A 25,228-nucleotide genomic window follows, 5' to 3' on the forward strand; every position below is an offset into this window, starting at 1 on the left:
GAGAGTAGTGGGCAGGCCTGTTTCACGTGGTGCAGGGGATGGAGGGGCAGAACCTTGAGGGCCCCGAGAGGAAAGTGCAGGGTCATGGGGAGACATAGAGGGTGTCAGAGCAAGGGAGGGGCCACCTGCAGGAGAATGGGTGTGCAGGGTGTTTGTGCAGGGGAGATCAGACTCTCTGGGAAGCCCTTGCCACACCCAGGTAAAAGGTAATTAGACCTTGGCTGCCTGCCAGGAGGGTGGGTTGGGAAGGAGTGTTAGGAAAGCGGGAGAACTGACAAAACAAAGTCAGCTCTCCTTGCCCCATTTCTGATGTGGGCACCTTTATCCCCATACATCCATTTCCTGACTCACTGGGGACGGCTCCCCTTTCTCCTTCCGCACCTGCTGCATTACTCAATCCCCTGTAATCCCAATGTCTTCATTGCATCATATTTGATGCGATGCTTTTAAGGCTTCTAATGGGTACTGCCAAAGGAATTATTATTATTATGATTTGCCTTTCAGGAGTAATTACTTAGGCACAGACACCTTACAGAGAAAGCCACTGAACCGGGCTGGCTGTAGAATTTACAAGGTCCAGTTCAGAATGAAACCTTGGGACCCCTCACTCAAAAATAATTAAGGATTTCAAGACGGAAGAGCATTAAGCCAAGGGCAGGGCCCTTCTGAGCGGGCGTGGGACCCAGGTCACATGCCCATGTGGCTGGCCCTGCCACTAATTCTTATGAACCATCCGTGGGGTGTTTGTTCACCTGTCTTGCTCTCTGCTTGTTTGCCCTTCTAGTGTGCCCTGGCATGGATATCCGGAATAACCTCACCCGGCTGCACGAGCTGGCCAACTGCTCGGTCATCGAAGGACATTTGCAGATCCTATTGATGTTCAAAACGAGACCCGAGGACTTCCGAGACCTCAGTTTCCCCAAGCTCATCATGATCACTGATTACTTGCTGCTCTTCCGGGTCTACGGGCTGGAGAGCCTGAAGGACCTGTTCCCCAACCTCACGGTCATCCGGGGCTCCCGCCTCTTCTTTAACTACGCGCTGGTCATCTTCGAGATGGTTCACCTGAAGGAGCTTGGCCTCTACAACTTGATGAACATCACCCGGGGCTCCGTCCGCATCGAGAAGAACAATGAACTCTGCTACCTGGCCACCATCGACTGGTCTCGCATCCTGGATTCCGTGGAGGATAATTACATCGTGCTGAACAAAGACGACAATGAGGAGTGTGGGGACATTTGTCCAGGCACCGCGAAGGGCAAGACCAACTGCCCTGCCACCGTCATCAACGGGCAATTTGTGGAGCGGTGTTGGACGCACAGCCACTGCCAGAAAGGTACGTTGAGGTTCTTGGGGGTTCTAAGCCATTTCACGTGGCCGGTTCATTAGAAGGAAGCTGGAGACATTCACTAGCTCAGGTGGTGGCAAACCTTTTTTGCAAAGACTCAGATGTTAAATACTTTAAACTTTGCGGTCTGTTGCAACTACTCAGCCCTGCCATTGGAGCGGGAAAGCAGCCACCCTGCAAGGAGGCGCAATAAACAAGTGGGCGTGGCTGTGTTTCAATAAAACTTTATTTACAAAACCAAGTGTTGGGCCAGATTTTGCCAACTCCTGAGCTAGATGGTCGAATGTTCCTCTTGCTTGAGAGACCAGATGAGAATGGGCTTTATTGTCAAAAACAAAACAAAAACAAATGTATTTCTTATCTGATTCTAGAAGTATGACTGCTTGTGGTAGACATTTGGAAAAAGAACTGTGTAAAGGATAAAAGCAAAACATCCTTATTTCACAGTTATTGGGGGATACTTCCTGCTAGTGGCTCTGTTGTGTCTGAATTTAGTTAACTTTCTCTGTCGTTGGGCATTTAGATTATTTCTAGTTTCCACAAAGAGGGATGAACATTTTGGTGTCGAAGCTTTATCGAACTTTTTTTTTTTTTTTCCTTCGGGTTTTGCTTTTCCAGAAGTGAAATTTCTGGGTCAAAGTTTCTTGATACCGATTGCCAAATGGCTTTCCGGAAACGTACCAACGGGCACTCCTCCTAGCATTGGCTGAGAGGGAACACCTTGGCTAGCTTTGAGTGTTGTTTGAAAAATCTTTCATAATTTGCTGGAAGGAGGGGCTTGTGTGTTGTCATTGTTTCTATTTGCATTTCTTTGATTGCTATCAGGGTTGAACCTTTTAAAACATGTTTATTTATCACTTGGGTTTTCTCTTCCTGTTCATATCCTTTGTCCATTTATCTTTTAGTACCTTAGTGGTTTTTGAAGTATTCATTTGCATGTCGTTTTCATAGCGAAGACTGTTAACTCTTTGCCAGTTATGTTTTCAGGTGTTTTTGTTCAGTGACGAATATACTCTGGCTGTCAGTTGCCAGAGAAGCTTAAAATGTTTATGGAGTTCAGAGCTGGGTTTTTGCATGCCTCTCATTATTTTATGCATAGAAAGTCCCTTTCTATGCATAAAATGAACGTTTTTTTCCTCCAAATTTTCTATCTTAACTTTAATTATTATCATTAAAAAAATGTTTGTCCTGGGCATTTGGGACCTGTTTGTGTGCATGATTCAAAAGGGTATCCATTTCCCCCCAAATAACTAGTTGGGGTCTCAACCCCAGGTATTGCAGAAATTTACCTGTTCGTCATTGATTTGGGGTCTGTTTCTAGGTATCCATAAATATGTCTGCCTTTCCTTGCACCGGGGCTGTTACTATTCTAATACGTATAGTTTTATAATGTTTTGACATCCAGGAAGTCTAGTTCCACACACACGCTCGTTACTTGTTTATTGTTTTATTGACTCTTTTCACACGTTGTGAAATTCCCTGGGAAGACTTAGCAAATGTGAGATGGAGGCGGGAGAAAGTGAGCGGGTGGCTGAAGGGTTGTATCACAAAAGATAAGGGAAGGGAGAAAGGAGGGTCTTCTCACCTGAGCCCAAAGCTATGGGGAAGCCACACAGGGGGAGTCATGAGTAGAATCTCTAGACTCAGCAGGGAGGACTCCTTCGAGCTCCAGGGACTTCTTCCATTCTGTGAATGCTGGAAGGGAGGAAACAGGAGGTGAGAGAGTGGAGACCTCTCTTTTGAGAGGTTGGTTGGTGAAGGAAAAGAGAATCTGGTGGTTTGTAGATATAGGAGGGAACGATGGTTATTATATTGTGGAAAAATCTTGAGAACGTCGGTAGGTCAGGGACACAGAGAAGCCAAGCTATGACCAAGAAGAAGGATCAAAGCTGGGGCAGAGTCTTGGCTCAAGTAGAGGACCACCCATGGGTTTGGAATTTCGTAGAACAGGGAGACTTCGAGGTGGGGGTGGGGGTCGGGGTGTGGGTGAATAAGTTGGATGGGAGAGACCATCCAGATGAATTTGGAGGTGAGGGGGTGGTGTTCTCTGATGGTGAAGGGAGGAGAGGCTATGTAGGACCTACCATGTTACGAGGACACACAGCTGCAAGGGGAGCTCCGTTATCTTTGTTTTAGAGACCAGAGAGGTTACTTAACTTGCCTGAGGCCACACAGCTAAGAAAAGATGGCTGGGGTTTGCACCACATCTGAGACACAAAAATAGTGTGTGTGTGTGTTGTGTTGTGTTGTGTGTGTGGGTGCCCCCCTCTGCTTAAAGACGGGTGAGCTACTTCTAGCTGGGGTACCAGGGAGAACAGTGAATAGTCTTTTATCTCAATGCTCTGTTTTCCAAATTCAGGTTCTTGTTTGAAATGCTCCAGGCTTACATATCTTGAGATATAATTTAAGACATTCCTCTGTGGATTTATTTCTGTACTCATTTTAGTCAAAATATCCAGGATGGTATTACCTGCAAAAATGTCCCTGATGTTTTGAGCAGGTGTTTTTATTTTATTTTATTTTTTAAGTTTTTTATCTTGTGCTTTTGAGAGCAGGGCTTGTTTCTCCAGCACTGGGGGTTTCATCACTGGAGAAGGTGTGGCTCTACACGTACGGCTGTGGCGGAGACCTGCCGGATACCTGTTCCTGGCATCTGGCATCGATGTTTGCTCCTGGTTTGTAATCAGTGGTGGCGTCCCCTAGGGGAAGCGCTGTCCTGTCCTGGTCACAGATGTCAAGAAATGATTGTTTTTTGAAACTACACTCTTGTCTATCAAGTACAACTCAGCTCAGGCTTTTTTCCCCTTCAATTTCTTTAATTGTGGTCAAATATACATAACATAAAGTTTACCATCTTAACCGTTTGAAATGCACAGCTCAGTGGTATTAAGTACATTCATACTGTCGTGCAACCATCCCCACCATCATCTCCAGAACTTTCTCATCTTCCCAAACTGAAACTGTCCCATGAAACACTGACTCCCCATCTCCTCCCCCTGACCCTGGCCCCCACCATCCTACTTTCTGTCTCTATGGATTTGACTTCTCTAGGGACCTTGTATAAGTAGAATCATGTAGTATTTGTCCTTTTGTGTCTGGCTTATTTCACTGAATATAATGTTCTCAAGGTTCATCCATGTTGTAGCAGGTGTCAGAATTTCCTTCCTTTTCAGGGCTGCATAATATGCCATTGTATGGATGGACCACATTTTGTTTATCCATTCTTCCATCGATGGACACTTGGGTTGTTTCCACCTTTTGGTTATCGTGAATAATGCTGCTGTGAACCTGAGTGTACATTTCTGGCTTTTAAAATGCTTATGTTTCTTTGTTGCTGTGGCTTTGGAAGGCTTATCATGGGATTTTTGAATGCTAAACAGACCGAAATGAGCCTTTAGAAGATACCTCCCTGTCTTAGGCAACAGACACAGACCTGTGAAAACTATCCAGCAAGTCCTCAGTTCCCCTAGAATCCTCTCCAGCACCTCCTTGAGCCTTTTTCTTGCATGATTGCCAGGTTCTGGAAACATCCAAGGTCTGGTCAGCATTTGGGATGAACGTGTTGGGTTGTCCTCTGAACCCAGTTCAAACATTCTCTAAAATGTCCCTTTTTCCACCTGATCCCAAAACAATGCTGCTTTTGGCACAGAGAGAAAAAGAAGGTTCTCAGTGGTTAAAGTATTTAAAAGGAAAGGCACTGTGGTGTGTGTCTTGAGATGCTTCTTCTCCATCACTCTGTCTACATATTTGGGGTGGAGATGCCAACGGAGGCCAAATGCAAGGAGCCTTGGATGGGCAGAGTGGAGATGGTCTTTGTGAGCTGGGTCACAAAATGTGTTTATTGTGAACCTACTATGTGCCAGGCATTGGGGTCCTCAGGGCCACAGGAGGGGCAAGCCCCTGCCTCCTTGGAGAGGACCTTCTGATGGCAAATATAGACATTGAATATGTGACTGAATGCACTTGTAGGAAGAGTTACAAGAGGGGGATCTGTGGGTGAAAGCATGGGATGAAGCCCTAAACTAGTCTTCAGAAAATATGTCCCCTCCCCCCACATAGGTGTGTCATAAGGACCCGAAGGTCAGCCTCACTAGACCCGTTTCCAAGTGGTTACGAGAATTGTTCGGAGTCCTGTTTCGCCGGTCGTGGCTCACGAGCTGGACCAAACCAGTGTTTCCCCATCTGAAGAGTGAGGATAATTATGGCACCTGCTTGTCAGGGTTGCAGTTTTGGGGGCTAAATGAAATGATGCACGGGGTACACTTATCCCAGCACCTGACACTTTGTGAATTTTCTGGAAGCTTCTCCTAGACGCCATGAGTCCACCACCCTTTCTGGGCAGACGAGCCACTGGGTAAGTGTCTGCCAAAGCTTGGCTCCATTTCTGACTTTGGTCTTGGGGCAGGCAGAGGAAAGCCCACCGTGTGACCTGCTGATGAGAGCTGAGTGCTTGGACCTATGGCCCCAGAGGAAAGATCGCTCTGCTTACCTGGTGCCTCAGCTTCCAAGGCTCTGGGGACCCCAAGCTCTGGGCTTTTGGTGGGGGGGGGGACCAGAAACCACAGGGCTTGCTTGACCAGCTGCCCCAGCCAAACCCACTGGCATTTTTTTTTTTTCCTGGGAGGCCACCCCAGCTGCTCGCTGCCAGTCAGAGGGGTGGGTGAGTCTGGGGCACGATGGGTGCCAGGAAACTGGTCGGTGATGCCACGTACGGCAGATGCAGGAGGCAAAGGGAGGCGAGTTTCTCCTTCCTGAGTTTGAGTTTCCATCCATGTTTCAGAGTCTCTGAAAGCTGAGGTGCTCTATTTGTATTAAACACTACCTATTTAAGTGCACGTGCATTCTCTCTTGAAGGGTTTGCTTTTAGGCAGAGGTTTGAGCTTCAGATTGAAACTGGTTTCCCCTTCTTCCATTTTTTTTTTTTTTAACTTTGCCTTTGGTACTGTAATAATCAGAATCTTCTCGACAGTGAATGCTTGTTTTGTGCCAGACACTGTTCTAAGTGCTTTGCTTACCATACTGCAGCAAGTTCTCCCAGCAATTCCTTCTTACAGATGAGGTCCTGGAGGCCCCAGGAGGTTAAGCCACTTGCCCAGGGTCACATCGCTAGTAAGTAGTAGAGCTGGGATTTGAACCCAAAACCCAGGTATTCTGGCTCAGAATCTGACCTCTTAACCGTTGTGCTTTCCTGGCTCATTGTGGAAAGTTGGGGAACTGCAGAGAACAAAGAAAGCTGGGGTGGGGAGATGCCCTAGAACTTGCCCCTGCCAACATTCTGGCTGCTTTTTCCTATAGCCCTTCTCATCCCCTCTTTTTTTTTTTTTTTTTTTTTTTTAATTAATTTTTATTGGAGACTAGTTGATTTACCATGTTGTGTTAGTTTCTGCTGTATAGCAAAGTGAATCAGTTATACATATACGTATATCCACTCTTTTCTAGATTCTATTCCCATAGAGGTCATTACAGAGTACTGAGTGGAGTTCCCTGGGCTATACAGTAGCTCTTATTAGTTATCTATTTTATATATAGTACTGTGTATATGTTAATCCTAATCTCCCAATTTATCCCTCCCACCCTTACCCCTTGGTAAACATAAGTTTTCTACATTTGTGACTCTATTTCTGTTTTGTAAATAGGTTCATTTGTACCATTTTTTTAGATTCCACATATAAGCAATATCATATAATATATATTTTTAAAATTTATTTATTTATTTTTGGCTGCATTGGGTCTTCGTTGCTGAGCGTGGGCTTTCTCTAGTTGCGGTGAGCGGGGGCTACTCTTCATTGCGGTCCGCGGGCTTCTCATTGTGGTGGCTTCTCTTGTTGCGGAGCACAGGCTCTAGGCACGCGGGCTTCAGTAGTTACGGCACGTGGGCTCAGTAGTTGTGGCTCGCAGGCTCAGTTGCTCCGTGGCATGTGGGATCTTTCCAGACCAGGGCTCGAACCCATGTCCCCTGCATTGGCAGGCAGATTCTTAACCACTGTGCCACCAGGGAAGCCCAATATCGTATAATATTTGTTCTTCTCTGTCTGACTTCTTTCACTCAGTATGATGATCTCTAGGTCCATCCGTGCCACTGCGAATGGCATTATTTTGTTCTTTTTAATGGCTGAGTAATATTCCATTGTATATATGTACCACATCTTCTTTATCCATTCCTCTGTCGATGGGCATTTAGGTTGCTTCCATGTCCTGGCTATTGTAAATAGTGCTGCAATGAACATTGGGGTACCTGTATCTTTTCGAATTATGGTTTTCTCCAGATATAGGCCCAAGAGTGGGATTGCTGGATCATATGGTAGTTCTATTTTTAGTTTTTTAAAGGAACCTCCATACGGCTCTCCATTCCCACCCACAGTGTAGGAGGGTTCCCTTTTCTCCACACCCTCTCCAGCATTTATTGTTTGTAGACTTTTTGATGATGGCCATTCTGACGGGTGTGAGGTGGTACCTCATTGTAGTTTTGATTTGCATTTCTCTAATGAATTGTGATGTTGAGCATCCTTTCCTGGACCTCTTGGCCATCTGGGTGTCTTCTTTCATCCTGGCTTAAGTTAGCTGCCTCCTCCATCAGACTAAGTTCTCTTGAACACAGGGACCACGGCATTGATTGTTGTGTCCCCACGACCTGTCATGTAGATAAACAATGACATCTTTGACCACTTATTACTAGCTAATGCTTATTGAGCACTTACTATGTGCTAAGCCCTGTGCTAAGAATTTGACAAGCTCTGCCTCATAGAATCCTCACCATAGCCTATGAGAAGATGTTATTCCCATTTTACAGAAGGGGACACTCAGGCTTGGATAGTAATTAAGAAACTTACTCTAGGAGACCTTGCTGGGAAATGGTTTGATCTCAGGCTTGTCAGGTCTAAAGCCCTTGACCAGTCAGCAAACTACGACCCACGGGCCAAATTCAGCCCTCCAGCATTTTCGTACGGCCCGTGAGCTAAGAATGTTTTTTATACTTTAAAAAGGTTGAGGGGACAGACATAGAAAACAGACTTGTGGTTGCCAAGTGGGAGGGGAGGGGAGGGGAGGGAGGGAGGGAGGGATTGGGAGTTTGGGATTAGCAGGTGAAAACGATTATATATAGAATGGATAAACAACAAGGTCCTACTGTATAGCACAGGGAACTATATTCAATATCCCGTAATAAACCATAATGGAAAAGGATATGAGCAAGAATGTATATATATGTATAACTGAATCACTTGGCTGTATACCAGAAACTAATACAACATTGTAAATCAACTATACTTCAATAAAATCAATTTTAAAAAATAAAAAGGTTGAAGGGAAAATCTAAAGAATAATATTTTGGGAGAGGTGAAAAGTATATGCAATTAGCATGTCGGTGTCCCTAAATCACGTTTCGTTGGAATACAGTCATGCTTTATTTTTATTTATTTATTTATTTATTTATTTATTTATTTAAACATCTTTATTGAAGTATAATTGCTTCACAATGGTGTGTTAGATTCTGCTTTATAACAAAGTGAATCAACTACACATATACACAGTCATGCTTTATTCATTTACGTCTTGCCCGTGGCTACTGTAGTAACAGAGGTTGTATGGCTCTTTAAAGAAAAAAAACGTGCCAGCGTCTGTTCTTGAATGTGCACCTTGTAAAGATGAGGGGGACTTTTGGGGGTAGAGACTGTTTTCAGTGGAAGTTGGAAATATCCCAGCATCAGGCCAACACAGCCCTTCTCCTCCTTGCTGACACGGAGTGGAGGGGACTGCAAAGAATGAAGTGTCATTCTTGCCCCTCAGGACCTCTCAGTGTGTCTGGGGAGATAAAAGGCAGGAATGAATTAACCATCTGAGTGAGCCCAGCCAGCAGGAGATGTCAAGGCAAGATAGACCCCCCTCTTTCCACTGAGTCATCAGACTGGTGGTTCTAGACATATTTGGTGCCGGGACACCTGGAAATCATCATGTTCTCTAGATAACACAGCAGAATATTGATAAATTAAATTCCTTTGTGGCTATGCCATTGTAGTCCATGCAGAAAACAGAAAAGTCCAACATGTGCATGGGATCTTGAATAATAACGACAATTAGAAAAAAAGACGGTAGATCGTGTAGTACAGTGGGCTGTTTGTTTCATTCATATTTATTCCTTTTTGTTTCGTCAAAGATCTCTTTGAAAGTCTAGGAGAGAATTAAAAGAACTCTCCTGAAAAAATTCTGTGGTCTTCGTAACTTCTTTATCACTGAGATGATTGGTATTTTACATTTATTTTTAATTTCTATTTTTTAATTTTAATTTTTAATTTTTGGCCACACCGTGCGGCTTGCGGGATCTGAGTTCCCCGACCGGGGATCGAACCCGTGCCCTGTAGGGGAAGTGTGGAGTCCTAATCACTAGACTGCCAGGGAATTCCCTGGAATTTTAAAAATTTATTTATTTTATTTATTTATTTTTGGCTGCTTTGGGTCTTCGTTGCTGTGCATGGGCTTTCTCTAGTTGAGGCGAGCGGGGGCTACTCTTTGTTGTGGTGCGTGGGCTTCTCATTGCAGTGGCTTCTCTTGTTGCAGAGCATGGACTCTAGGCGCGCGGGCTTCAGTAGTTGTGGCTCGCGGGCTCTAGAGCGCAGGCTCAGTAGTTGTGGCACGCGGGCTCAGTAGTTGTGGCTCGCGGGCTCTAGAGTGCAGGCTCAGTAGTTGTGGCACACGGACTTAGTTGCTCCATGGCACGTGGGATCTCCCTGGACCAGGGCTCGAACCCGTGTCCCCTGAATTGGCAGGCGGATTCTTAACCACTGCGCCACCAGGGAAGTCCCTGGAATTTTTTAAATGAACTTTATTTTTGGAGATGATTAGATTTTGTATAGCAGGAAAGAACAAGAGCTCTAGAGACTATGTTTCTGAGCCTCCCCTACCTTCCCCAAGATTGATGATAAGTTGTCACGGGCATCTGTAGAAGGAGAGAGATTGTCTCAGATTGGAGTGGTTGAAGAGATGTGGTTTGGTTTGCATGGCAAATGATGCTTAGAAAGAGGGTAAGGGGGAAGGGTGTTCCAGATGGGTGGAAAGGCAGTGACAAAAGCACAGAGGTCTTGTGGGCAAGAGTAAGGAGGTTGCGTCATGCTGTGAAGAGAGGCTTGTGCCATCGTGTGCTCTGAGTGCCAGAAGTTTACCTGCAGGTGTGATGGAGTGATCACAGAGGTTACATTTGGAGCTATATTCAGGATGTGTTGTTTCCACTGATATTGAGTGGACAGTTGTGCTGAGCCAGGTGTGTTGCTGGGACCCCAAAGTCCTTGCTGAGCCTGGGACAAAGTCAAAGAAATAACTATAAGGAAATAAGCTAGGTAGGCAAATTTATTAGTGAAGGTACAGACTTACAATTCTAACAAGTGCTTGGCTTCCTGGAGGAGTCTTAGGGATACCCATTTAGCTACCTTTTCACTTAGAGAAATAAATCGACCCAATCCTTTGGAAGAAGGTAGGGTGGGGTTAAATACTTAATTATGGAAATGTGGCTGTCTGGTAACTTGGTAACTGGTCTGACGAGTTTTTCTTTTTCTCCCTCCTACTTGATGAAATTCATTGACCAGTTATTTCCCACTGTGACACCAGACCCTTTGTCAGAGTTAAAATCTGTTCTTTGTGGCTAAACACCTGAAATGCCCCAGGGAGGTCCTGTGGACCTCAGCTCCTGTCAGGCTGGGAGCCCAAGTACTCTCTGTGGTCAGTACTTCTCTCTCCACACACCTGTGCCTGATAGAACATTCCCTTTCCCAGTGAAAGAGAACTGATGTGGGTGGTGGGGTTTGAAAATTGTATCCTTTATCTCCTCTTCCCTCTCTCCATCTCCCCTCTCCACTCAATCGCCCCACCTCCCCTTCCCCTTCTCCCCTCTCTTTGTCTTGAACTTAGAGTCTTTGCTAGCTCAGGCTAAATGTCTGCTTACACTTAGAGATAAATAATGTCAAGAGTGGGAAACAAACAAACAAAAATAATTGCTTTCCTCTGGGACCCTGTTGTCTGTCATGGGTGGGACCATCTGTGTAGCAGTAGATTGGGCTACTTTCCTCCAATTCCAGGTTTAGGAAGTGGACTGAGATCTCCCAACCCAGACTCAAGTCATAGGACACAGAGGCACAGGATGAAGTATGGTCATCAAATTGGCTCTGGAGGGGCAGCTGGTAGACAAAGCCCACAGCTGTCAAATGCCTGGAGCGTTTTGGGTAAAGGATCATTTGACTTTTTTATTATACAAGTTTTTTTGCTTCTTTTTTGTCCCATCAAGGAGGGTCTTGGGTCTTGAGTGATGGCTGCAGTCTAGGAAGGGAGTTTGATGGACAGGCTATACCTATGGAGTGTTTCCAAGTGCTCGCCTATGGAAGAAACTGTTTTCTTTGGAAGATCTTGTAAGGACAGGGTTTCAAGCCCTGGCACGTAGTCACACTGGCACCCAGTGTGTGCAGCACCGGCATTGTTTATCGACTACTTGCAACACTTGTCCGCAAGCAAACAGGACTCTGGCACAGGAATCTCATTAGTGGTGACAAGGTTAAGGTTTTCATGTGTGCAGAGAAATCGGATATCATAGCAGGAGATATGCAAAGCAGGCTTGACCTGAAGCATTCAAGATTTCTTTTCTTTAAAAACAATCTTTTTCACTGTAGTAAAATACACATAAGATTTACTATTAGTGACATTTAGCACGTAAGCCGTGCTGTGCCATCATCACCACTATCTAGTTCCAGAACTTTCCATCACCCCCACAAAGAAACTCTGTGCTTTTAGCAGTCACCCCCATTCCCCCTCCCACCAGCCCCTGGCAACCGTTAATCTACTTTCTCTGTGGATTTACCTGTTCTGCATGTTTCATATAAATGGAATCATACAACATGTGGCCTTTTACATCTTGCATCTTTCACTACCTGTGGTTTGGAGCTTTAGCCACATTGTAGCATATACCAGGACTTTATGCCTTTTTCTTGCTGAGTAATACTCCATTGTATGGATATACCATGTCTTGTTTATCCATTTACCGACTGACAGACATTTGGGTTATTTCCACCTTTTGGCTATTGTGAATAGGGCTGCTATGAACATTTGTGTACAAGCTTTTGTTTGAATACTTCCTTTCAATTCTCTTGCGGGGATATATCTAGGAGCAGAATTGCTGGGTCATTTGGTAGTACTATGTTTAAGTATGTTCTATGTTCTTGTATGGAGTCAAGGTTTCTTTCTTTTCCTTTCTTCCTTTTTTTTTTTTTTTTTTGCTTTTGGTTTTATTTTTTTAAAAAAACATCTTAGGGACTTCCCTGGTGGTCCAGTGGCTAAGATTCTATGCTCCCAATGCAGGGGGCCTGGGTTCAATCCCTGGTCAGGGAACTAGATCCTGCATGCCACAACTAAGAGTTTGCGTGCCACAACTAAAGATCCTGCACTCGGCAACCAGGAAAGATCCCACGTGCTGCAACTAAGACCCGGTGCAACCAAACAAATAAATAAATAAATAAACATTTTATTATCAAAGAACACACAGATTCAGAAAACCACACAAACCAAATGGACAGCCTAATGAATTTCTTTAAAGCAAACAACCTTATAACTCGCCTCCCCCAGTTGAGCAATAGTACTTTGCCAGCAATCCTGTCTCCAGAGGCCCTACCACGGTTCCCATCCCAGACACAGCCCCCCCCCCTCTAAAATGGTCACTGTCCTGTCTTTTCTACTGGTCATTTCTTTCTTTCTGTATAGTTTTATCACTCGGGTGTGACTCTCTAGACAATATAGTTTAGTCTTGACCATTAAAAAAAAACGGATATATCTCTTTGGGCATACCGCAGTGATTCCCTTGGTGATTTTGCGCCCCCCCCCCCCCCCCCACCAAGGGACATTTGCAATGTCTAGAGATATTTTTGGATGTCGCAAGTTTTGGGGGGTGGGTACTACTGGCATCGAGTGGGTAGAGGCCAGGGATGCCGTTCAAACCCTACAATGCAGAGAAAGCCCTTACCACCTAGAATGATCCAGGGCCAAATGTCACCTGGCATCCTGGGGACAGTACTATCCAAACATTTATTAGTGAAGGTACAGACTTACAATTCTAGTGCTGAGGGTGAAAACCCTTGTCTACAGGGTCCCCCTCCGTCCCTTTCTTCTCTTTCCCTTCTTCCTGTTGGAGAACTGGGCGTTCCATCTGGGGCATGTCCGCCACTGTGAATGTTGCTGACTGCTCTATCATGGCACAGTTCGGCATGGTCCTCTGTCCCCTGGACCCAGAACCAGGGTCAGACTCAGGTTCTATTCCTTCAGTGGACTTTATTTGACATCTGCCCCACCCCCACCCCAGCACTATTTGCAACAGACCATTTTGAGAGGTGATCATTTTGGCCACTTCTTCTCTGGAGCATGGCTATGGGTGGTGGTGTGCTCTTCAATCATTATTTTTTTCTTTTTCAAAAATCTGAAAATCTTGTTATGCAGTCGAATAGTACTCACTGGCCTCCGTTTTTCAGTTTGTGATAAACAAGGCACAGACTGAACTTTGTAACAAAACTCTGTGTTCTTTACCAAGGCAAGTTTTGCTAAGAAAATTATTTTTATAAGCGAGGGAGGTATGAAGGTTATTTGCAGAGGAATTTTACAAGGGTGAGAAAAAAAAAAACAAACCCAAGAAGTTGACCTCAGGATTCGTGGTGGTACGGAAGACAGCGTAGTCAGAAGACCTTGAGAGACATGTCAGAAGTAAAGCAGTAGGTGAATCTGAGAAAGGAAAGATGTCCCATGTAGGGATGAGTTTGATGGAGAAAAAGTTGGAGAATTGTCTTAAAGAGGCCCATGTGGTTCAGATGAGGGCATAATTCTTCACGGATTTTCACAGTTTTGAAAGGATGTCTTTGTGACCCACAAGCCTGGCGCACTGCCTGACTTGATTTGAGGACTCCTGGCCATTGGGAGGGTTATATTTATGCTATAGTGTCTCCTATTGGGGAATGCAAATAACAGCAGTGGGCATTTGGTAGAATGAAAAATAGGAGATGCGGGACCTAAAGTGAAGGATGTGTTGGCATGTTGGCCCCAAGGTCTTGGAAGGAAGGATGAAGAAAGCTAACATAGACCCAGTTCATAGGAGTTACAAATTCAGAATCAAAGAAGTCAGAAAATGACATCCGTTCTTTCCCCCTTGATGAAAAGTGCAAATGTTGCCTATACAGAGGTCAACGAATGTCTTAAGTTTTTCCCGACTCCGAGAAGTAGCTCTAGAAAGGGGTCTAGCCAGCCGGGAGTAGACAATGGTAATCCCTTCTTCAGAACCCGCTCTTGCCAGCTGAATAAGTGTAGCATGGCATTGTTTTGTAAGCAGATAGGGTAGAGGGGGTCCCTGGACAAAGAGAACCAGGGATGGCTTTCTTGACATAAGAGAACCCGTTTTGGCCTAATCCCTTTTGTGATATAAGCCCAGCTGTAATGCTTGCCTTGAATAGGTCTCAGTAATTAATAATTTTTTTTTTGGCCGCGCAGCTTGCGGTATCTCAGTTACCCCCGACCAAGGATTGAACCTGGGCCACAGCAGTGAAAGCCTGGAATCCTAATCACTAGACCACCAGGGAACGCCCAGTAATTAATGATCTTAAGGGAGGGAATGCAGAAACAAGGGAGGAGCCATCAAGAAACAGTAGCGAAGCCTTAGGGCAGGGTCCTGGTTCCTCATAATATACATACATATTATGTATATGTATTATATACATAATAATATACCTTTGAGTTCTGCAGGAACTAAAGCCCCCACCCAGCTGGAGGATGGAAGGATGATGTCCTGACTTCAGTCAACTAAAGCTTGGACTCCGTCAACCTTTGGCCCAATTCTATCCTGAATTCTCCTCTGCTCAAGTCCCCTCATAAATATGCATGTACCCTTAGCTTAAAACTTCCCCAATTTTGCTGTTTGGGGAGACATTGCTTTGGGAAAGATCCCTGGTGTTCTCCTTACTTGGGGCAAGTAATAATAAATCCTTCCTTCTCCCGATCTTTGGCTTGGTTGTGTCCATTGATTCAACACCTACCCAAGAGGGGAACCCAGTTTTCGGGTAACAAATTGTCTATTTGTTTTATTTTAGAGGACGTTAGAGTATTTATAGAGGGCTTTGCTAGGCTTGGTCATAACCCCCATGCTCTTTTCCCCTTAAGGTCTTATCATCTTTCAGTTGCCACTTCTCCTGGGTAGGTGAATGGGATTCAGGGAGGGTAAGGATGTTGAGGGCCCCACCTTTGATGGTGGTGTGGAACCAACTTGGTGGCATTCTAGAGCTGGGCTGTCCAATAAAGTAGTCCCAATAGCCACAGGTGGCTAAGTTAAAATGAATTAAAATGAAATAAAAATGAAGCATTTCTCCCTTGGTCATACTCACCACATTTGGACAACACAGACGTAGGACATTTCCATCACCACAGAGAATTCTATTGGGTAGCACTGCTCTGAAGCATTTCATTTCATGGTTAAAGATAGCTCGAGAGCCGGACAAACCTGGTTTTGGATCTTGAGTCTATTGTGTGACCTTGGACTTGCTCTTCTCAGCCTGTTTCCTCATCTATCATGAGGAAATGGTAAGGGAACCAGCCTCAAAGTTTTTTCCTTACTTTTAACTGATACCTCTTCTTTTGATAAAAATTAAAAAATCCCATTCCTCTTCTCTACTTTGAGTTTGATTTTTTTTCCCCCTTAAAGATAAGGTGTAACAATGAAGTTTTTTTCAACCTTTGTAAGCCCTTGAGAGTCGCTGGAATAGAGGAAGGAGTGTCTTAGGAAAGTTGAACGTAACAAAGAGGCCATTATAGGGACATCTGAGCAAGAAGAGGAACAAGGAAGGGGTAAGTGTGTCGACTGGGGGTGAGTGTCATCATGTCTATGGGTGACCAAGAGTGAGGAATGTGTCAGCTCCTTCTCGGCTTCTCCTCTTTCTCTGGGGAACAGGGAACAGAGTGCTTTCATTGTAAGCAGAATAGAATGGGTGTGGGTAGAGAGGAAGTAGACTCAGGATGGGTAAGGGAATGAGGGAGGGAACCTCAGCCTGAGTTTGTCTTCTAGGCTCAGCATTGAGCACCGAATTCGGTGCTGGCTGTCAGCTGGGATGCTTTGTTTTTTCTCCCTGCAGAAAAAACATCAATTTTTTCTCCCTCCCTAGCTTGGGTTTGGATCCTATGATGGTCTCCAAGTTCCAAGAGCAGCAAGAGATCAATCCCCAGCACTCAAGTGCTTTTCAAATCTCTTTTTGCATCATGTATGCTAATGTTCCGTTGGTCAAAGCAAGTAACATGGCTAAGACAAGCTTGAAGGAAGAGGGTGGATATAGATGCCACCTGTGGATTGGAGGGGAAGAATTTGTGGCCTTTTTTTTTTTGCCATCTACCACAAGATCCCAGGGTGGGAAACAACAATGGGACTCATGAAACATTTTAGCCAGGACTTAGAGCTTGATCAAACACCCAAGACTATGTATGGCATAACTGAGAATCTAAAATGATTTTCCCGAGTAGTTATTTAATTTCCTGGATTCCAGTTGTTGAATAATCAATTCCTTTCCTAAAGACTTTTGATGTTTTCTTTATCTTTTATTAAATGCAATAAAAAACCAGGATCTGCTTCAGAGATATCAGTTCTATTTCATTCATCTGTGTCTCTTCAGTACCATGCTGGTTTAATTACTATAGATTTAGAACATGTTTTATTGATGGTAGATTCAGTTTTTTTTCCTATTACACTTTTTCAAAGTGTTTATTCTTCTTGTTGAATTTAAGAATCTCCAAATCTACCTCCTCCAGTACACATGAAATCCACCGAAATTTTGATTAAAAAATTGCATTAATCTGTAAATCTATAAATTAACTTGAGAAATTGATACCTTAATATTTTTCCTTTCCATGCAGGTATGTGATCAGTGTCTCTGTTTTTTCAAATCTTTTCATATTGTGCTTTTAAAAATATTTATCCCATATATTTCTTGCTGTGATGATTTCTGATTCCTATAACACAGAGTTTTGGTTGTTAGTTGTTGCTACTGTGAATAAGCATATTTATCCTGAATACAGCTCCTTTAGTGAAATTGATTAGTAGGTTTTAAATATTTTTATTCATTGTGTGCAGTTTTATTCTCTACAATTAAAAAAAAACCTCTCGTCTAAATGTTGTACCTCTCATTTCATTTTAAATCTTATTCCATTGACCAGGGCTTCAAGACTAATATTAAATATTTAACAATGGTATTAGCTGACAATCGTGTTTAATAGATTTCCTAGTATAAAATCACCCCTGCTTCCCTGTGTGGTAAACCCTACTTGGTTGTGATGAATTATGCTTTTAAAATAATGTTGAATTTGATTTGCTAGGTTTTCTTTTCATTTTTAGATTATTCTGAGTCATGATTTTGCTTCTTTTTTCCCCTCTGGTGTGAAATGTTTAGATGACTCAGCAAGCACCTAAATCCCTTTTGGAATAAATTGGGGAATGAATGAGTGAAGAATTTAATACCATACTTTTTTTTTTATTTAAATAAGGAGAATTCTTTCGTATGGAAAGAGCTAGTACTTTTAATACAATTAAAGCTTTTAAGGCCATGAATTCACCCCTGAACATGGCTTTTGCTGCCTTCACAGATTTTGGCTATGTAACATTTTTGTTTTCTAAAGAGTTTGTGAAGTTAATTTTGATTTGTTAGTTTTGATAATCATTATCATGAAAGCTGCTTACTATCTTTTAATCACTTTATATAAATTATCTCATTCTGTCTTCATAGGCACCCTAAGAATAGTCCTTGTTTTACAGCCTGGCTTAGCTCCAGAAGTGGTAAAGTGACTTGCCCAGGGTCATACAGATAATGGGATGGGGGCAGGGTAGGACCGGAATTTAGTTCATGGTCTTTTTTTCTAAACCATGGGCCTTTTTGACTATGCCACACTGCCTCTCCAGTTGAGTGAGTTAGGGTTTTAAAAACAATTAACTGTTCATTTTAATGGGTTGTCTCAATTTCCAGTTGATAGGGTTTAAAAAAAATTTAACTTGTTGTGACCTGTAGAGTTTCTGCATTTTATAATTGCTTGTGGCTTCTTGGTAGCTGAGTGTCTGTTTACTCTGGCTTCTGTAATTGTTGTACAGAAGCTGGAAGAGTCGGTGAACTTAGAATCAAAGCTCAGAATCTACAATGCCACAAGGAAACATTCCCCTGGGACCCACATGCATGCGGAGTGTGAAAATAAAGGCTTAACTTCACTGGCAAAATGTCTCTGCCCTACGAGAGTTAGGAATTGTTTCTGCAGAGTTCTTATTCCATGCTCCCTCTGTTATCCCAGCTGCCTTGCCTCTCAAGACAGCTGGAACTAGTTTTTCCAAACACACTTTCTCTCTCCTTGTCTCATCATGTGCTTATGGTTTTGTGATGCTGGCTTAAAAGAGTGAGGGCTGGGCCAGGGCTGAACCTGACCTGTGGGCTGACCTGCCTGTTTGGCCCTCATTTCTATTTCTGGGTCTTGCTCTCAGCGTGAGGATGCTGAGAGTCAGTGTGACTTGCTGTGACGTAATGCAGTCAAACCTTTCCTTTAAAATGGCTTGTGATTCATCTTTATTTTTATGGGACTGTGTGTCACGTTCGAAATATTACAGTAGGAGTTTTCATTTGAAATCTAATAGAGGTTTTAATCTGCCATCTGGAATCTGTGTTTCTTACACGTTTTTATTGTTCATGACTGAGAGTGCTGTTGCGGAGGGTGGGTTTGGCCATAGGCTTAAGATCCACCCAGAGGATTCGGTCTGTTATCCAAAACCTCATTTTCTCTGTCTTGGCTGCAGCCAGAGACTGAGGGTGGGTTTGCTGATCGTAAAGGAGTCCTCCCTTGTATTTATTTTCTTTTTCTTTTTAAACCAAAACCTTTTATTTTTAATTATATTGAAGTTTAGTTGATTTACAATGTTGTGTTAATTTTTGTTGTATAGCAAAGTGATTCAGTTATATATACACACACACACACACATTCTTTTTCATATTCTTTTCCATTATGGTTTATCATGGTATATTGAATATAGTTCCCCGTGCTATACAGTAGGACCTTGTTGTTTATCCATCCTATATATAATAGTTTGCATCTGCTAATCCCAAACTTCCAATCCATCCCTTCTCCACCCCACTCCCCCTTGGCAACCACAAGTGTGTTCTCTATGTCTGTGAGTCTGTGAGTCTGCAAAACCTTTATTTTTCATAGCTCCTAAGATATACAACATGCAACGTATTCAGTGTCGATTTTACATCATAAATTTTGTATCATTTAACATAGAATTATAGGCAGGTTTAAAACTTAAAAACTATTAAATATTCAACACAGATGTAGTGAATAAAAGTCACCATTTTCCCCCCACATCTTTCCCCCAAATTAACAAGGTCGGACTTTTAAGTTTGGGTCATAGTGGAGGGTGTGGGAAGGGTATATCATGGCTTTAACATGCATTTTCTTGATCACTAGCAAATTTGGTCCTCTCTTAATATTTATGTTTATTGACTACTCATGTCATCTCTTCTATTTTTTCTTTTTTAAATGTAATGAGTTTAGGCAGGGTTTCTCAACCTCAACACTACTGACGTTTTGACCTGAATAATTCTTTGTCATGGTGGGACCATCCTGTGTATTGTAGGATGGTAAACAGCAGCCCCCCACTAGATGCCAGTAGCACCCCACCAAGTGGTGACAGTCCAAAATGTCTCCAGACGTCATTGCCAAATGTCCCCTGGTTGAGAACTACTGCTCTCGAGCAGATAACCTTGTTTCTTTCACCCAGTTCAAGAATTTGCCAGTTCCCACTTAATCCCCTCGATGGGCCACGTCCACCCCAGTCCCTTTCACGTCTCTCAAAGCAACAAGTGTCCTGACTTACAGTAAGCACTGCCTTGCGTTTCTGTATAGTTTTACCACCCAAAGGGCATCCCTACATTCTATGGTTTATTCTTGCCCGTTTCAAAACCTTTTATTGTGTCTTTTTTAAAATGCATAATCTTTATTTCATAAGTTATCTATGTTTATTTCAGAAAAATATAGATAAAAGTATCAGGTCACCCTAATATCCACTGTCCAAGAGCTATGACTTCTTAATTTTGATGCAAGATCTTCCATAATTTTCTCTGCAAACATATATGTGTCAGTTGGAATCCTACTATGCATTAAAGAAAATGAGATGATATGATGCCATATGATACCAATGTTGCCTGTTTTTTTTTTTTCCCTTCTTACATCTATTAAGGCTCTTTCCATGTAAATATGAATCTATGCCACACTTTTTAAAAATAAATTTATTTATTTATTTTTGGCTGCATTGAGTCTTCGTTGCTGTGCGCGGGCTTTCTCTAGTTGTGGCGAGCGGGGGCTACTCTTCGTTGTGGTGCGCGGGCCTCTCATTGCGGTGGCTTCTCTTGTTGCGGAGCACGGGCTCTAGGCGCGCAGGCTTCAGTAGTTGTGGCACGTGGGCTCAGTAGTTGTGGCTCGCGGACTCTAGAGCACAGGCTCAGTAGTTGTGGCTCACGGGCTTTGTTGCTCCGCGGCATGTGGGATCTTCCCGGACCGCGGCTCAAACCCGTGTCCCCTGCATTGGCAGGCGGGTTCTTAACCACAGCGCCACCAGGGAAGTCCCTATGTCACACTTTTAATTCCTGCGTTGGTGGACATTTTGAGGTTGTTTACAGTTTATCATTGGCATGGGAGAATGCTGTGGCAAAAATTTGTGTACTTACTTTCGTTTACTTTTCTGATGGTTTTCAACTTCTGTTTTTCTGCAGCTTGACTGAGACGTAATTTACAAACAATAAAATGCACACATTTGAAGAGTATTGTTCAAAGAGTTTTGACAAAATTGTATACCTGTGTAACTAGCACCCTGTTCAAGAGAGATTCTCCCCATCACCCCTGGAAGTCCTCTTGTGCTCCCACCCTGGCAGTTCCCCACTTCAGACACACTTGGCTTGTCCTCACCCATACCCCTTGTCTGCAGTCTTGCTGTGCACAGACACCCTTCATCACTCTCGTGGGCCCCCACTCTCCCTCTGCTGCATCGCCTATGTTTCCAAACTCTCTTCCTCAGTGTACGACACATCGTGTTGGTCCCTCCACATAGGTCTTCAGAGGCTTTCGTTGTCTTCCGGTTGGAATCAGATCTGGATACAAAAGCTGCCTCATTCTGCAACCCACATTTCCTGGGGGCTTACTCTGTGCCTGACGCTATTCTTAGAGCTTTACAGGCACACCTCGGAGAGATTGTTGGTTGAGTTCCAGACCCCTGCAATGAAGTGAATATCCCAATAAAGCCAGTCACATGGATTTTTTTGGTTTCCCAGTGCATACAAAAGTTATGTTTGCTCTATACTGTAGTCTCTTAAGCGTGCAATAGCATTATGTCTAAACAAAAAAAAAAATGCACATAACTTTTTTTTTTTGGCTCTTCCCCTCGGCTTGCGGGGATTTTAGTTCCCCGATCAGGGATTGAACCCGGGCCACTGCAGTGAAAGCGCCGAGTCCTAACCACTGGAACGCCAGGGAATTTCCACAACATACGTAACTTAATTAAAGAATCCTTTATTGCTACAAAATGCTAGCCATCATCTGAGCCTTCAGTGAGTCATAATGTTTTTGCAGTAGCAACATCAAAGATCACTGATCACAGGTCACCATAATAAATATAATGAAAATGACAAAGTTTGAAATATTGCAAGCATTACCAGAATGTGACACAGAGACACGAAGTGAGCCAATGCTGTTGGAAAAATGGCACCAATAGACTTGCTTGAGGCAGGGTTGCCACAAACCTTCGATTTGTAAAAAACGCAATAAAGCAAAGTGGAAGAAAGGAAAGAGCAATAAGACAAGGTATGCCTGTATACATATTGATACGTTTCATCTTCTCAATGACCCCAAATCGATGCTGCTGTTATCCATATTCTACAGACGGGAAAACCGAGCACAGAGAGATTAAGTAGCTTGCTCAGGATCACACAGCCAGTACCTGGAGTCTTCCTTCTTACCTTTATGCTCTCCTGGTTCTAACACTTCTGTAAAATGGGATAGTGATACCTCCATAAACCCGTTGTTAAGGTTCTCTGTCCACACATGGCCTCTCCTCAGGTGCATGTTCCTGGAGATAGGTATCCCTTCTTCTTCTCCTCCTCCTCCCCCTCCTCCCCTCCTCCTTCTCCCCTCCTCCTCCTCCTCTCCTCCCCTCCTCCTCCTCCTCTCCTCCTCCTCCCCTCCTCCTCCTCCCCTCCTCCTCCTCCCCTCCTCCTCCTCCCCTCCTCCCCTCCTCCTCCTCCTCTCCTCCTCCTCCTCCCCCTCCTCCTCCCTCTCCTCCTCCCCCTCCTCCCCCTCCCCCTCCTCCCCCTCCTCCCCCTCCCCCTCCTCCCCCTCCCCCTCCTCCTCCTCCCCTTCCTCCTCCTCCCCCTCCTCCCCCTCCTCCCCCTCCTCCCCCTCCTCCCCCTCCTCCCCTCCTCCCCCTCCTCCCCTCCTCCCCCTCCTCCCCTCCTCCTCCTCCCCCTCCTCCCCCTCCTCCTCCTCCCCTCCTCCTCCTCCTCCCCCTCCTCCCCCTCCTCCCCCTCCTCCCCTCCTCCCCTCCTCCCCTCCTCCTCTTCCTCCCCCTCCTCCTCCCCCTCCTCCCCTCCTCCTCCTCCTCCCCCTCCTCCCCTCCTCCTCCTCCCCTCCTCCTCATCCTCCCCTCCTCCTCCCCTCCTCCCCATCCTCCCCTCTTCCTCTTCCCCTCCTCCCCCTCCTCCCCCTCCTCCTCCCCTCCTCCTCCTCCTCCTCCCCCTCTTCCCCTCCTCCTCCTCCTTCTTCTATCTTTCTTCTTCTTCTTCCACTAATCCTATCATGAGCCCCCCACCCTCATGGCCTCATCTAACCCTTATTACCTTCTAAAGGCCCCATCTCCAAATACCATCACATTGTGGGGTATGGCTTCCATATGTGAATTTGGGGGGCACACAAGCATTCAGCTCATAACATTGCAGGTGACAGTCTCATATGCCAAGGTATCAGGATGAACAATTGAGAGACACGTCTTTATTCCAGCCCTGCCCTGTGTCCAGTCCAAGGCTGAGAGGTAGGGGATACACACGTGGAAGGTGGGTTGACTTTGTCCTCTGGGACCTGTGATTTGGGGGTGCACATAAAGTTCACCTTTATTTAGATCTTGGTTTTTTAAAATTTTGGATATTTGTTTTTAAAAGTTAATGTGGAAAAATATTACACATATTTTATGTTTATGGGATGAATTGTGTCCTCCCAGAATTCATATGTTGAAGTCCCAAGCCCCACCCAGGATCTCAAAATATGACCATATTTGGAGATGGGACCTTTGAAGAAGTAATTAAGTTAAAATGAGGTCATTTGGGTTCCAGTATGACTGGTGTCCTTCTAAGAAAAGGAAATTTGGACACAGACCTGCGTGTGCACAGAGATAGCCATGTGAAGACAGAGGGAGAAGATGGCCATCTGTAAGCCATGCAGAGGCTGACCCTGCCAACACCTTGATCTTGGACTTCTAGGCTCCAGAATCATAAGAAAACACATTTCTGTTGTTCAAGCAACCCAATCTGTGGTAGTTTGTTATGGCAGCCCTAGCTAACTAATACACACACACACACACACACACACACGCGCACACACACACACACACACACACACTAGTCGGTTTTCATGGATGAGTTTTGACAAAAGTGCACACCATGTAACCACCACCACAATCAAGATACAGAATGTTTCCATCACCCTCAAGAGTTCCTTCATGCTCTTAACAAAAATTTTCTTTATCGAAGTATAGTTCATTTACAATATTGTGTTAGTTTCAGGTGTACAGCAGAGATTCAGTTATACATATACCTATATTCATTCTTCTTCAGATTCTTTTCCACTAGAGGTTATTACAGGATATTGAGTATAGTTCCCTGTGCTATACAGTAGGTCCTTGTTGTTTATCTATTTTATATATAGTAGTGTGTATCTGTTAATCTCAAACTCCTAATTTATCCCTCCCCCCTTCCCCTTTGGTAACCATAAGTTCATTTTCTATGTCGGTGAGTCTGTTTCTGTTTTGTAAATAAGTTCATTTGTATAATTTTTTTTTTAGATTCCACAAATAAGTGATATCATATGGTATTTGTCTTTCTCTGTCTGACTTACTTCACTTAGTATGATAATCTCTACATCCATCCATGTTTCTGCAAATGGCATTATCTCATTGGTAGTATTCCATTGTGTATATACACCACATCTTCTTTATCCATTCATCTGTCAGTGGACACTTAGGTTGCTTCCATGTCTTGGCTATTGTAAATAATACTGCTATGAACATTGGGGTGCATGGATCTTTTTGAATTAATTAGTGTTTTCATTTTCTTTGGATAAATACCCAGGAGTGGAACTGCTGGATCATATGGTAACTCTATTGTTAATTTTTAGAGAAACCTCCATACTGTTTTCCACAGTGGCTGCACCAATTGACATTCCTGCCAACAGTTCACGAAGGTTCCCTTGTCTTCACATCCTTGCCAACATTTGTTATTTGTGTTCTTTTTTTTCCATATGTTTAATGATGCATGATTTTTTAATATCTCATTCAAAATCCGAATTTCTTTAAGAAGCTGCCATTTTGTTTTTTCCTGTTTATTATTATTATTATTTTTTAACATCTTTATTGGAGTATAATTGCTTTACCATGGTGTGTTAGTTTCTGCTTTATAACAAAGTGAATCAGCTATACATACACATATATCACCATATGTCTTCCCTCTTGCGTCTCCCTCCCTCCCACCCTCCCTATCCCACCCCTCCAGGTGGTCACAAAGCACCGAGCTGATCTCCCTGTGCTATGCTTGATAATAGCCA

The 25,228-nt window shown here is 43.9% G+C and overlaps 1 protein-coding gene across 5 annotated transcripts in view; it reads left to right on the plus strand.

Moving 5' to 3' along the window:
• INSR (insulin receptor) overlaps nucleotides 1-25,228 on the plus strand; it is a 131,125-nt gene that overhangs the window by 16,734 nt on the left and 89,163 nt on the right. For all 5 annotated transcript variants that reach the window (XM_068537122.1, XM_068537124.1, XM_068537125.1 and 2 more), the window contains exon 2: nucleotides 785-1,336. In XM_068537122.1, the coding sequence (XP_068393223.1) occupies nucleotides 785-1,336 (552 nt within the window). The remainder of the gene's footprint in view (nucleotides 1-784; nucleotides 1,337-25,228) is intronic.

This window comes from Eschrichtius robustus, chromosome 2 (assembly GCF_028021215.1).
Source record: "Eschrichtius robustus isolate mEscRob2 chromosome 2, mEscRob2.pri, whole genome shotgun sequence".
NCBI lineage: Eukaryota > Metazoa > Chordata > Mammalia > Artiodactyla > Eschrichtiidae > Eschrichtius > Eschrichtius robustus.